We start from the raw sequence: 14,817 nt of genomic DNA, 5'->3' as shown, positions 1-14,817 counted from the left end.
TTAATGAGGTCGCGTTTGAAACGGTGAGGAGGGGTGGGTGTGTTTGGAGAAAAAGACTGTGTGTCACAGTTTGTGTGTTTTTAAACCAGCAGGGTGCCACATGTCATGGAATAACCAGGTGATGTGTGTGTGTGTGTGTGTGTGTTGGTTGGTGGTAAACACACCGTCACCGAAAGAAAAAAAAGTTGTGCTGCTGGTGTGAGCGTGAGCAGACGCAAGTAGGGCACGTTCAAGTTTTAGGGGAGGGGTGATATACACCCTGGTGTGCATTTGTCTGTGTGTGTGAGTATGTGTGCGAGTGTGTGAGTGAGTGAGTGAGTGCGTGTGTGTGCGCGCATGCCGTCTGTGAGCAGGCCTATGAAGGAGTTAGGTCTCATCGGGGCCTCTCAAACATCAGTAACGTTAACTCTGATGAATCATGCCGCTCCCGGGAGAACGCGTGCATACGGGTGTGAAGCGTGTTGTCAAAACTGGTGTTCTTGTTTACTCGAGATGATCCAGAGGGCCCGGGCATCACCAGCAAACAGAAACACACCAGCCCGACACGGCATGCATCTTTTATTGGACTGAGCAGCGCTGCCTAAACACGCGCGCCATAGATTCATTGGATGTGTGCGAGCTCATTTGTTTGATCAGATGGGCCCATCAGCTCGCTGACTGTGCCATTTAGTTCAGTGTTTAATAGCACCGAGTAAATAGCACAGAGAAGTTAGACTGCAACTGCTGATGGATCTGGACGTCTGAAACCATCTATTTATTTTTTAACTAAAACCGCCACAGGCCATATTGTGTACCAATATTTAATGCCTTTGGACATTTTTAATACATTAAAACGATTTAATGAAGACTGTTTAATATCCTCATGAATCTACAATTAAAGACCAACGTCAGCTCTAAATACTGCTCCAACATTAACATTAAAACATGGACGTCATAGAAGTTTCAGTTCATCTACTTACCTCCCATCACCTCCTCACATCGCTTGATCCAGATCTCAAAAGATGTGTCAGAAGCTGTGGAAATCACAAAAAAAGAAGACATGTTCTCCCTTATTTTGTCAAATAATAAACGTTACTGCAATAAAAGGATCTAGTGTAAACATTTGACGGCGTCAGTGAGGCGTCAATGAAGTCTGAAGTGGTTTGACTAATGCGGCGTTCAAACCAAACGTCATTCGCGCCGCGTTACACGCCGGGGACCATTTGTGGTCATTCGCGTGAAGCGCGCCACATGCACCTTTGAGGGGGCGTGGCTTATCGCCCTGGAAGCCGTTATTAACTTACGCCATATATTTCCGCCATCAACTATGGAAGAGAAATAACCTCTATTTCTGCTTAGTACTTGCAGTGGAAGTCTAAACGCCGTCTTGTCTGGGTTCATAACCTCATCCGGAGGAGCTCCGTGGATTTCATCGAGCTGTATTCACTGTGTCTAGCAAGCCACACGTCGGCTGGTTTACTACAGCTGTATGAACACAAAATAAACTGATTTTCCTGTGATTTAACGACAATAAACGGACAAAAAGGGACGTTGAAATAACTACGGAATGATGCAGATTTGTATAAAGTTTGAATTCTCTCCGCAAGACGACAAGCAAATAACTTTTAAAATACTTGTTCTCGGATCGATCGGTGCTATGCGCCTTGATGACAGCAACGCTGCTACAGCCATTGCTTTAGCACATCCTTGATCACCCTCTGCTGGCCAGCTCCAGCTGTTTGAAAACTGCTTAATTAAAGTTCTTAAAAATAATGAGTTACTCGGTCACTGATAAATACAAAATGTATTTGAATACACAAAGTATATACAAATATAATGAAATGAGAATGCATGTGTTGTTGTTCATGTTTTGGGGGTTTTGGGGGAGCATCAGCTTGATGAACAGAGACACTGTAGTTGTCGTAAGAGACATTAATGAGATGTTGGTCACAACTGATATTGAAACAGAGGTATTAGTGTCTAGGTTGACAATGGCTACAGATGTGAGCAATGTGGAAAGACACATTTCGTAATCTGGATGTTTAGTAACACTTGTAGTTGCAGATTTAAAATTGTTTAATCATTGTCTGACGTCTGGGTGTGATCCCTCGAGCCAAACCCAGTCCGGGCTATTTATTGTCTTTCAGCCCAAAGTGCACAACAGCTCTTTTGTAACATCGTCATGTGGCAGACAGCTGTGGACTTGAGGCGGTCGTGCACGCGGTTCCAGTCATAAGACATCTGGCGTTCCATCACGAGGTTTTCCCGATCCACAATCCATTCCAGTTCGTAGAATAAATGTAGCATAACGTTGTTTGCCAGGAGTTCAACCCCATTTGACTGTCTTTGTACTCCTTCATAGACGCATTTATACTAAAGTGGCAACGGCGGGTCTCCTTGCACAACCTCTCCTCAAAACAAGCTTCCACTTTCTTATCTTCCTCTTTGCAAACTAGCTACAGTAGTATAGCCAACATTCAGGTTCATCAGGCCCGGCATCATGTTGTCAGATGGAGGTAAAATGCACAGAAAGAAACACAAAAAAAACTTGCTTTACCTGCTTAACTGATTACATAAAGACATGTGATCATAAATTAAAATGTAGGCGTAATGCTTTAGGCTCTAAATAAACACTGACTCTTTTTTTATTATTTTTTTTAACTCAGTGCTGTGGAGCTGCACTGACAGCTGTGGAGCTGTTTTTTTCTCATTTTGTGTATCTTGTGCACGCACAAAAGAAAACACATGCACACACGTGCACTATTCCACTCATCTGCAGGTGGTGGTGACACACAGATGTGCAGAAATAAGCCAACAAAGGCAGTGAAGAAGAAGACGCATCAACTTTCAATCTTCGTATGAGATTGATTGAGACGTTTCTATGTTTTATTGCCTCCTGTTGCTGTAAATGAGAACTGGTTCTGACTCATCTGGTTAAATGAAGGTAAAATAAAATAAAGAAATAAAATAAACTCAGTGTGAGCAATTAATAAAATCTGACCATTTAGAATTCATACTGTATTGCATTTTATCCCTAAAGCTCAAAGGACACAGGCTCATCCCTTTGTATTCAACGAGGAGAGTGAACCAGACAGCACAGCGCTGCAGACAGTGGTTGATAGAGTGGGATGATGGGAGGTTTGTACTCACCATCCAGTTGGTGTCCCTGAGTGAAAGCTGCATGTGCTGACTTATAGTGGTTCAGGTGGTATTCTGCTATTCTGCAGGTGGGAGACAAAAACATGCCACATATACTTAATAAAGTAATACGAAAATAAAAGCGACCTCCTACGACATACACAATTTGGACCCCGTACCTTGTTAAAAGAACTTGAATAACTACAACAATTATTGTACATGAACATTAGGGCTGGTAGGAGAGAAAAGATCTTCTCATGGACATCGGCCTTAACATGACTTTAACTCCAGCAACAGGAATATCGTGTTTCATTTTCACAGCAGATGTGATTGTGAAAAAGTCAAATGTAACCACTTGTGTTTATCAAACAACTTTAAATTACAGATTTTGCTAAACAAACAGGAGCTTCAGTTGAGATCATACACCAAAATAAAAAAATAAGAAGTGAGATTTCCTCTCATTTCCGTGGTCATATTATAGTACACACCCTGTTCGCATGAAATTAAGGGGAATGCTGGGTGTTAGCTGCTGGGCTTTTTTGGCATCATCAACAGCACCTGCAAAAAAAAAAAAGAGGAAACAACACGTTGTTTATCATACACATATGTTCATCCAGCCTGTATCACTTAGACATTTTATATGACTGGAACCAGATTATTAAATCAAGGATATCACAAGAAACAACGTTATACTCATTTATTGTGGGCACTTACCAAAAAGGCAACAACACACAATTTAAAATCATGCATTTGCTATTGTGTTCTGACTAACATGTCCATCAATGCATGTAGTCCACAGACTTACAGCTGTAGTTTTTGAGAAGTATGTGGGCGTAGGCACGCTGGCAAAACCACTCAGCGTTGTCGGAGTCTCCTTGCAAGGCCTCATCAAGTGCCTACAATGAGAAAGGTGGATATTAAGTGGACAGCTTACAGTACTGTTTCGATTCAGCTAGCGTTGTGAGGATGACGGAAAGGTAGAAACACTAAAAAGAAACCTGACACCGGCTGACATGTTCCGTCTCCTGTTCGCTACACTAACACCACCAACTTCTTTTGAAAGTAGCATACATTAGATATCATAACGCAGGCTCTATCATACATTTATCAATGACCACATAACTAGAAGGACATGTAAACGAGTGTTAACAAGTCATTCAAACTAGTAAATAACGGTAGAATTCGTTAATGACTTCCGGTTTCAGAATACCATGCGGACAGCCCGACATATCTAAGACAACTGAATGTTTATCACCAACGTTATCTAACTAGTAATAACACGTGAAGACGAAGTGTTGCATTTGTAATGGTTGCTAAGTCTAACACAATACATGTCCTGCTAACATAGAAATGGTATTATTACGTGAAGTTGTAATAAATACCGTCTCTTCTTGCGAAGTGATGCTAGCAGGAAACGTTAGCTAACTTAGCTATTTAGCTAGCGTTAGTTAGTGTAAAAATCGGTGCTAACATCAGAAACTTTAACATTAATTAACACCGCACTCAATTCCCTCTGTAAAACAGCGAGTCAGAAGACTTTAAGGTAAATGTGATAAGACAGAGCCCCCTAATTTGCAGTATTTGTGTATGGCTAGCTAGCGCTAATGTTTAACGTTACCTCCAGAGCTTTCTGTGGATCTTCGTCAATGAAGCTATCGGGGAACCTGCTAAAACCAAAGGTGAGACCAACCGTTAAAACCAGCCGCAGAGAAACAAACTAATGAAAATGTAATAAAAGGGAATTCATTTGATGAGCTGGTCTTGCCTTTCGGTTGCCATGGATTTGCTGCGGATGTGGACAGTCTTTCTGAAGTGGCAGGAAGATTCTAGCAAAATGTGGAGACTTCTGGAAACGTGATAGCGCAAGGTGCCCCTGCTCGAGCCCAGCAGCGGGCACTGTCAACATCCGACTGCACACCGCTCACACCGCCACACCTCCACCTAACGGCCTGGAGGAGTCATTACATGTCAACGTTCTCATGTGGCAGCAAACCTCTGACATAAAAATACACTCGTGCAAAAAGGGCTGCCATAATACTGCATTCCTTAAACATATATTCACTATCATTAATAATCATTGTGTATAATAGACTATTCAAATATTTGAGCATTTTTTTTGCACTGTTTAGTTAGGTCATTTAAAATTATTCTATTTTATTGTATATATTGTGCATTTGTTATTTGCATTTGATGTTTAATATTTTTTTCTCTGTTATTTTTATTCACCTGTACCATAATTGTAAACATAAACAGGATTAATAAACTAACTATATTTTAATGTAGACTGGTGAAGAGGGAGCTAATTTGACACACTTTGTATCCTACTACATACTGTAGTTTCATCTATAATGATACATCAGATTATATAAAAGGATTGTTTTGTAAGAAATATTTTGATCTATATCAAAGTATCGAGTTACCATAGCTGTCAAAATGTAGTGGAGTAAAAAAAATTCCCCTTGAAATGGTGTGGGGAATAGAATAGCAGTATTGGAAGAAGCATTCAGATAATTTACTTAAGTATATGTACCAATACCACAGCACAGCTGTTGTGTTTAAACGCAGTTCTACAGTACGCGGGTGAGTAAATGAGTTGACGATGAATTTCAGACAGACAATGACAAAATTAAGTTTATTTTATATAATAGACCATTATCTTTTCAACACCTCTGGACTGCATGAAAGCAAACACACCAGAGTAAGGCAACAAAAGCTCCACCTCTCCCTCCGCTACAAGCTTATATAATATCAGTGAAACTTACAGTATCAAAAGAGCTCCAGATAAGGCAAAGCGAGGGGATTCCAAATAAATGGCTTAATCGGTAATAAAGTGAAAACAGTTTTGCATAAGGTCCTCTGGGGACAAAGGCAGTTACAAGCGTCTCCTAAACCAGGTTCAGCCTCACAGAAGTCCGCTTGAATCTTGAGAGCTCAGTTTTCATTTGGAGTGAGGTGTGTGAGGCTGAACTCCGATCAACTGAAGGGAAAACACGACATCCAGCATTACTTCATTATAAAAAGGGCCAGCCGTTTTACTCCTTGCATAGAGCATATAGTCGCTGCAGAAAAACAAAACCTTTGTACGAACCTGAGGGAGAAAATGGCAACAAGGCACAAAGTCAAGCAAGTTCACAGACACAGTATATGACAGACAATACATCAAGGCTTCAGAGGTCCATATATGCATTTGTGTATACACATGTAATAACTAAAGAGACCGTACGAAGAGGAGAAAAGGCTAAATAGTAGCTGTACAACTCTACAGGAGCAGCTAAATAAAAGGCCATTTCACTGGCGATTGTCGACAAAAGGAAAGTCTACCGAGTAGATACATCAACTACAAACGGCAGCAGTGCTAAATTACTATTCTAGAAATAACAGTGATCCCTTGTTTTCAACATTTCACAACACAAACATAATTCAGTCATCTTAAACAAATAATAACAACAATAACATGGAATGTTTTCCCTCAATAACTTCTTGATTATCAGGAACACAGGAAGCGGGGACAGGATGGACTGAGATCGTCAGGCACTTAAGAGAAGAAAACATACAGCAGGGATAAACATTAGTGCAAAGCCATTTTCAAGGCAGAGGAATGATTCAGCATGTGATAGAAAAAAAAAAACAAAGAGTGGGAAAGAGCGAGAGCAAAAGGCAGAGAAGGAGGGCACAGTGTACTGATCGGACTATTCGCTCCGTGACGCTGGAGGTGAAGTGCAAGCAGAGGGTGTATCTGCAGAAGGTGCAGAGAGGCTGTAGGTTCCAGTGCATGTCTGTCTTTGGTGTCTTGTGGGGTTAACGGCTAGAGAGCGCGGCAGAAGGCTGAGACAAAGCACGTGAGCTTTTGAAGTCTCTTGGGACAGTGAACTGCGAAATGTTGTGGGTTTGCTGCCAACTCAGGGAGGAAAGTAGTGATCTAGAATTACTTTTGTTACAAATTCATAATATAAAAAAAATGATCCTAGATCAATACTCCCACTCTTAACAAACACAGGCCCTGGTGTGCAGACGTCGCCGCAGCAAAGTGCTGTAACTGGTCCTGAGTCAGTGGAGTGTGTGTGCGTGTGTGTGTTCCTGGGGGGCGATAGCTTTTTTTTTTTTTTATTGGTGAGAGCTAGTGAGGGGCACCAGCTGTGGAGCCTCCAGTTGGGTTTTGGGTCCCGGGTGCGACCTTCCATCGGGCGTCTCCCGCGCACCCTCACCGTCCACAGCCGTCTCAGCGGCGGCCTGTCGCTCGCACAGACTCCCCAGCAGCTGAGCCGTTTTGAAGACCGAGGCGTGGCCCGCGGGCTGCAGGGACTGGACCTTCTGCAGGTTCTGCAGGCTTCGCAGCATCTCCGCGGACACAATAGGCAAATGCTGCTCCTGGATCAGGCTGGTGCTGGCGGGCCTCAGGACGGTTTCGCGCTGGCCTGAGGGCCTGGGGGCCAGCCTGGTCCACTGGGTGGGCGGGCCTCGGAAGGAGCAGGAGGACGTTTTCTTCTGTGGCGGGTGGGAGTCTTCCTCCTCAACCGACTGGTCACTAGAAGGTATAGTGCTGGCATCCGAGTCTTCACTCACGGCCTCATCGTTGCCACTGATGTCGTCGTGATCGTCGTCGTCTTCCTCTTTCATGCCATCTCCATCTGTGATATAAATCATATCTTTGGGCAGCGAGGTGAACTGGTAGACGAGACGCTGGCCTTCAACCTTATTCAGTATGCCTCTCTGGTAGTAGTACCTACACGAACACAAAGGTTGAGCATTAACAAAACAAACCACGCATCTACACACACGTATATTTTCATCAAAGTAAAGACAAGAACATACAGCGATGACATTTTTGAGTCGCCTTAGCCCTCTCTTGGTCGTTTACCTGAGTGCTCTGCCCATCGTCTCATAATTCATATCCGGCTTGTTCTTGTGTTTGCCCCAGAGTCGGGCCACTGCTTTGGAGTTGACCAACTTGAAGATTCCTGCGTGGGGATTGGTCCATTTAATGTAGCGGGGGCAGACCTGTCGGTCCTGCAGCAACTCCATCAGGAACTGCCACAGGTACAGCGTGTTTCCTCCTGAAGAACAAACACGGGGACACATGATGGAAAAGGAAAGACGGAGAAACAACACGGAAAATGAATTCAGGCACGAGAGACCAACATGTAGAATTGCCATCACATTCACGCATGCTAATTTTGTTGTGTGTCACAATACCTTTGTTGTATTTGTCCTTCTTCACTATAATGTCTGGTGTGGGAGACTCTGCCCTTCTATCTCGAGCTTTCCTCCCTGAGCAGTCGGAGAATAAAAGCAGGTAATTTGCAAGTAATCCAATAAAATCACACAATTATTCCCATAAAAACCATAATTCAGATAAGATGACAACCCAGAAAGTAACGGACCTCTCTTTTTGGCCTGCAGCTGTGCCGCAGGCTTGTTTGTGTGCAACGAGTGCCACTGTGGCGGGTCAAAAGCTCCCACAATCCCCTCCGCTGACACAGTCACCTGGGTAACAGGAGTAGTGATGACATCACCCAGTGATGGTAAGAAGGTCTGGGCTGTGGGGGGGGGGGGGGGCATAAACAGATTTAATGAGAGACAACAGCACTGTGACCACCGTGTCTAAAAATAACACCTCGCAGTCAGAGATGTCCTACATGAGGAAGCGGCGGTGATGTTTTATCAGGGCATCTTCTCCACCCCATTAGTGTGCATGTGAGCGGCGCTAACTCTGCAGTGTGTGTGTGTGTGTGCTTACAGTAGTGTTCCAGGGAGAGGGTGTCAGGGCAGTCCATGTTGAGGAGCGAGTCGGCAGCGACAAGTGTCTCCATGGTCTCCTCCTCTCCGCTCTCACATTGCTCCACTGCAGACGACAGAGAAGGGAGGAACACACAAAAACATTTATTTTAGCAGGCGGAGGAGGATGGAATTTAGGAAGACGATAATCAAACGCGAGAAGCACTGAGGACAAAGCTTGACGGCAAATTACACTAAACATCCTCTCACCGCTGGAGATATCTAGCCATGAATCTCCTCGATATGTTAGGTATTTAATTTGATGAGTAAGCCTACCCAAAAGCAGGGATTCCTTTCTGGTTTCCATTCATATTTTCCAGACAATTTGATGTATAATAATCACAGGATATAATATAACAGTTGTTGTGATTACAGGATTAGACTTGCCTCTACAGCCCTATCAGATGGGTTCAAGTCCCCCTTCATTGTACCCCCTCAAAAGAGGGGATGGGCTTTCCTGGATTTGTTCAATTGTATTTCACCACAGAGAAAATTGTGGTTGAGATGGATCTGTGGCTGCACATATGAATTCATAAAAGACAAAGTGATCCAGTATCTGTCAATGTTTGATCGCAGCCTTGTTTTTCCATTAGAGTCGGTCAAGTGTGCATTCACATTTATCCATTACTTTTGGCTAACTCTTTGCTGATTGCTAACTAGTTTTCACACACTTTCAATTGCAAAATTTGGGGGCCGAGGTGCTCTATCTGATTCATGTTGGTAAGAAAGTGAGGTGTGCTGGTTGTTGTGGCAATTAATATATTAGACAGCTTTCACCGGGTCAGTAATCACTGCACGAGAGCTAAGACACAGAGAAAATGTTATTTTTGGAGTTTGGGTGAACTTATCCTTTAATGACCCAAACGGATGATTGAGCAGGACGTTTATTAATTATTTGTCGTGGCTCCACACTGCAAAGCTTAACCTAACGTTACTGTTTCACTTCACGCATTGAACTCCAGTTTGACAAATATCAGCCTACTAATATCGGAGTCTGTTTATTTCACCGCTTGTAGTGCTTTTACTTTAATAACCATATGTGCAGCTGTGGGCTTCTGTGAACATAACCACATGTATGCCTCGGAACCAAAGTATTTTCAAAAAGGACTATTTGTTTTGTGCGCATTTATTTATGTGACGTGCGCAGGATGTGAGGCAGGCAGCTCGAAAGCATCTGCTAGCTAACAGCTGTGTGTCCAAACACGTTCTACCGCCCAGAAAAAGCAGCTAACGACCACTCAAAACAAATAGCCCTGCTTAAAGAAACACGGAGGGTAAGTTGTTGCCCAGACACTGTTGTAATGTTGAGGTTAATTTAACATGACAGTCCGCGTGCGGTGTCAGTCACCGTTAGCTAAGTTAACCGAGCCTCGCCATGCCCAACTTCCAACTGCTTGCTTCAACCACAATAAAGTTGGGGAGGGGGACCAACCCGATACAGTGATATAACTTACTTTTAATTCCCAGCATTGGTGAGGAACAAGCCATAGCATGTGAGCTGTAGCCCGAATCGACCACGTCTACATCCTAATATGATTCATTAACGGTCTTTGATAGGGACAAGCAGCCCAGTGATGTTTTGTTTCACTTCCTGAATCTTTGCAGAGGGTGGGCCATGTGCGATGACGGTTGCGATCACGGTTGCGACTGCGCATGTGCAGTCCCAGGCTTTCTTTTATTTGACTGATGAGAATTTGTATTTCGTAGAACTTGAACAGAACAAAGCTTAGAGAGTTTAATAACCATTTGTTTGGACTGTTGCACGACAGGTGAGCTTCAGTCATTAAACGTGACAGGTAAAGAAAGTCTGGAGCCTGCGTGTGTTGTCTGCACTGACCTTTGAACAGCTGCTGGTGATGCTCTGTCTGTGACTGTTCACACGCTAGACCTGTGTATGAGAGCAGGTGTGGATGGGGCACCTGCTCCACAATCACTGCAGGGTAATCCAAGTAACCCCCCAACTGCAACACAAAGAAAATGAGATTAAGGGAAAGCAGATTTGTCAGGTTGAAACGTGGGCTCTGCCGCGACACACAAAGCAATGCATCTCTGCTTAACATTTACTCACCTGCGACATATTGACATGGTCACTGGCGAAGTCAAAGATGAGGTCTGACTGCTGCATCATGGTGGAAAAATCCCAAACCCGCACACAACCTTAACTGTGTGAAGACTGCATTGCAGCTTTCCTCTGAAGACTATTAATTGAGGTCTGGTGTGTTTTTGTGTCCTGACAGATCCAGGTTTTGGAGAGAATCTTCAGATGAACAGTTGACTGTCGGCGTAGATCTACCAGAGAGCTCCCCCCCCTCCCAGGATGCGACGAGGCCGGTCTCTTTCCATGCAGCGCAGTGGAAGAGGGACGTGAGTAAACCAATTGACCAGAGACACGGAGGCGTCACAGGAAACTTGCGTTCGCTCGCTCTGCTTCGACTTTCGATGAGGAAGTGGGGGGGCTGCTAACTGTCCTGTGGTCTGACTGAACCTGCCAGATAAGAACCGAGAGAGAAACGAGAGCAAATGTGTAAGCCGTTGGAGGTAAAACACAAAGTGAGCGCGCCACACCTGCGGTAAATGTCAGGTGGTAACCAGTTTTGACTTTTAAAATAAAATGTCCAAATAAAGAAATGTGGTCACTGTGATCTGAGGAGCAGAGAAACCAGCACCGTTTGCTTCCCTCTTTCATATATATCTCGTGCTTTTGCTCTTATCTCGCTACCAAAAGAGGCTCAACCAGCAACAGGAAGGAAGTGTTTGCACTGCAATGTGTGACAGGCTCTGTGTGTGTGCATGTGTGTGTGTGTGGTACGAGTAGGGGGGGGAGGCAGCTGGTGTTGAACTTGAAACGTCATGTCTTTGCACATTGCTCAAGGTTTCAGGGGCGTTGCGTACACATTCCTCACAACATGACTGTGAAGGGGGCATTCAGAACAAAAGTAAACCAACTCCTCTCCTCTGCTCCCCGTTATTCTCTCCTCGTCTCTTGTTTTTCTTCACTTCCTCCCTTGTCCTCTGGCCAAGTTTATTCCTTTTTAATCGCTCGGCTCCAGTCCCCTGACCATCGCTGCCCTTTTTATTTTTAGGTCATTTTTTTTGAGGTTGAAGTTAACCACCGGTAGTGAATTTAGTCTTTTCTGTTGCTGCTGTACAGCAGCAGCAGCCTCCTCCTCACGAATGTCAAACTCGAGCTGTAAACACCGTTTGCACACCTGCACTCACCCGCAGCCCTCCTCTGTTGAAGATCACGCCGGCATTTAGGTTTTGTGTACAAATGTGAACAAATCGCATCCAAGGAAATAAACGTCATTGAGCACCTACATCTTAATCCCATTAATCCGCAGTGTAGTTGAAACAGTCTTGGTACGCTCAGTGTCTGAGCGTGCTTTGTCTTTATGTGTGTGTGTGTGTGTGTGTGTGTGTGTGATAGAGGCACAACATGTTTGGGTCAGTTATCACACAGGAAGCACAGCTCAGTTAGGAGGCACCGCTTCCTGAATTCCTGTGCCAAACCGCTGCCAACATCATCGGCCTGCAATGGCCTTGTCAAGTTGGACTTCCTCTGATGTGTTTGGTGCTCAATGATTTACTTCGGACACGAGGGAAAATGGCGGGCATTAAAATAATGTTCTTATAATGTTCTTTGTATTATGCAAAGCTTGATTAAAGGAGGGATTACACCAGAAGCCAGACATTGATCAGCATCTGTAGGAGTTTTCATAGTTTATTCATTGTTTAAATTCTCTTTTTCCAGCTTCTTAAAATGTGAATATTTGCTGGTGTTCAAAGTCTGCTATGATTGTAAGTATATCTTTAGGTTTTATACTGCTGGTCTAGATGCCTGGAACTCTGGGAAATGTGATGGTAATTCTTCACAATTTTCATTGAGAGTACAAAGTAGTCGCAGCCCAAGGAGAGATATATTTAATTTAAATCACATATGTTTTAAAATGAACTAGCACGGCCTGATTTTTTTTCTTTTTTCATGTGCTCATTCTGACTGTCAATTAGTGTTGAGTTGTAGTGCAGGTTGAGCATTATTAATTAACTACCAGCTACTCTCCACTTACTAACCTGAAAATCAGGCTCCGGGTGTCGTGCTGCAGGCCACCAGGCTTTTTGTCACTATCAGTAAATGTAGTGTTAACATAACGAATGCTGCTTGCCTTTGGTCTTTCGTGCAATCTTTCTTTTTTCGAGTGGCTATCCATCACTGCCTGCCATTGTGACATATGTGTATATATATATATATATATGTTCATTGTTGGCGTGCCCTGCAGCTTCTATAGAAGAGTCACTAACTGCACAGAGCATTTGTTCATTAGTACTCTGGTCACATAGGTTTGTCTCTGTGGCCTCGTCTCTGGGATCTGAGTCTGTGAAGTGGTTGCCAGGTCCCTAAGGACACTGATAAGCCCCCATAACATTCATTCCGTGTGCGTGTGTGCGTGCGTGTGTGCGTGCGTGCGTGCGTGCCCACTAGGCCAGGCTGATAACAGCATATGGCAAGAGAGGGAGCAACTGATAAGCCCCTCTTGTTGCTTGAGGTAACCGGGCCTTGTTAAATGAACACGTTGCAACATGGTGTGTGTGGAAGAGGAGATTGGGGAATGGTGGAAGTGGTCACAACACACACTTTTTTTTTTTCTCTCTTCCTGGTGTGCACATGTGCTCAAGGTTTAGCTAGCTGTCATTTGTAGTGAATCATTAAAACACTATTCTTTATTAAACCTTTCTGGCAGGGTGTTTTTAAAAGTGCGTCAAACCGCCACGCTCAGAATCTCCCACGCACCCTCTGAAAAATACTTTCACTTTCCCTCCGGCACATGTCATGCAACCAAAAGTCAGCCGAAGAGCTACTGGCACTTTTTACTTCAGCGCCACTGAGTACTGGTCATTCTACAGAGCAGTGGGCCTGTTTACATGCAATACGAAGGCTTACCTTGTATTTAGAGCTTGTGTCTGTTTGTGGCAGAACTGTAGCTGCCTGGAGTATCCAGAAGAGGAACGGAAATGGTTCTCATCTCTTTTGGCAAACGGAGAACCTTCATCTGCTTACAGACCTGGGATCAGTTTCCTCTCGTGAATTCCCAGTCACCAAGGAAAGTGCCACACAGGCTTTTGATCAGCGGGGATTGTGTTGATTTTTTTTTCTTCTTCTTCCCTTCAGACCTTGCCAGTTATTGCTTCCTCTTTTTTTTTTTTTTTTTTTTTCCCAAGAGAACTGCCCCCACTGTGGGTTCTGATTGGTTACCTGTGTTGTGAGTCAAGGTAACCCATAGTGACCATTGTCAGTGCGGGAGCAAATGTAAACACGGTGTATTTCCAATGTAAATCAGACGAGACAAACAAGCTATCTGCAAACAGCCCGGTTGGTTTATATACATACAGTCGATGTGTGCGATGATCTCACCTCGTATCATATTAAACCTGTAGGTCAGCTTCAAATGAACAAAAAGGATTTATGTAATTATGAAGTTCTGTTTCATGCCTGGTTCAGTTAATGTTTGGCAAATGTACTTATAGGCTGAAAAGTAGGGACACAAAGAAATAAAGAAGACTTGCACACAGGAAGATAGGTGCATGAAGTAAAAAAGACGTTTTTATCCAGTCCCTGATGCTCCCTAGTGGCAAAGCTCTGCACCAACACCCTTAAAGGGACAGTTCACTACAGGCACTACACGTAAGGTATTTTTGATTTTGGGGTGAACTGTCCCTTTAATAACAAGTGTTGTCCTTCCTCTCTCACTCTTTAAAAAAAACAAAACGATAAATGGTAAAGCTAATATGAGAAGCCGTCACAGAGTGTGGTCCAGTGGTGCTCAGGGGTCTGGTACAGGCTGTGTGATCAACGTCACCGCTGCTTCTTGGAAGTCATCAGCTCTCTCATGAGTGCGGGGCCCTCTGCAGCCCGACATGCTGTGTCTG

The 14,817-nt window shown here is 43.9% G+C and overlaps 2 protein-coding genes across 4 annotated transcripts in view; both read right to left on the bottom strand.

Moving 5' to 3' along the window:
- The window catches only part of sugt1 (SGT1 homolog, MIS12 kinetochore complex assembly cochaperone), a 19,790-nt gene extending 14,795 nt beyond the window's left edge, over positions 1–4,995 (bottom strand). Inside the window, exons 1-6 of one of the 2 annotated variants that reach the window (XM_079284818.1) lie at positions 4,883–4,995; positions 4,736–4,784; positions 3,923–4,013; positions 3,606–3,675; positions 3,130–3,200; positions 960–1,013 (exon numbers count right to left, since the gene is read on the bottom strand). In XM_079284818.1, coding sequence (XP_079140944.1) covers positions 960–1,013; positions 3,130–3,200; positions 3,606–3,675; positions 3,923–4,013; positions 4,736–4,784; positions 4,883–4,896 — 349 coding nt within the window. In that variant the 5' untranslated portion in view covers positions 4,897–4,995. The remainder of the gene's footprint in view (positions 1–959; positions 1,014–3,129; positions 3,201–3,605; positions 3,676–3,922; positions 4,014–4,735; positions 4,785–4,882) is intronic. The other variant, XM_079284819.1, reaches the window with a different exon arrangement.
- A 735-nt stretch (positions 4,996–5,730) lies between these two features.
- LOC306789046 (ETS-related transcription factor Elf-1-like) lies at positions 5,731–14,014 on the bottom strand. Of its 2 annotated transcripts, XM_079284808.1 has the most exons (8): positions 13,832–14,014; positions 10,961–11,377; positions 10,730–10,853; positions 8,855–8,959; positions 8,499–8,654; positions 8,311–8,385; positions 7,976–8,171; positions 5,731–7,840 (listed from the first exon to the last, which is right to left on the bottom strand). In XM_079284808.1, the coding sequence occupies exons 2-8, from the start codon at positions 11,018–11,020 to the stop codon at positions 7,222–7,224; spliced, it is 1,335 nt and encodes a 444-aa protein (XP_079140934.1). In that variant the 5' UTR covers positions 11,021–11,377; positions 13,832–14,014; the 3' UTR covers positions 5,731–7,221. The 2 variants fall into 2 exon arrangements, with proteins under 2 accessions (XP_079140934.1, XP_079140935.1); XM_079284809.1 differs by lacking the exons at positions 10,730–10,853; positions 10,961–11,377; positions 13,832–14,014 and adding an exon at positions 10,347–10,470.
- Positions 14,015–14,817: the final 803 nt, after the last annotated feature.

The sequence above is a fragment of the Melanostigma gelatinosum genome, assembly GCF_949748355.1.
Source record: "Melanostigma gelatinosum genome assembly, chromosome: 15".
Taxonomy (NCBI): domain Eukaryota; kingdom Metazoa; phylum Chordata; class Actinopteri; order Perciformes; family Zoarcidae; genus Melanostigma; species Melanostigma gelatinosum.
This window is presented reverse-complemented; position numbering and strand designations above follow the sequence as displayed.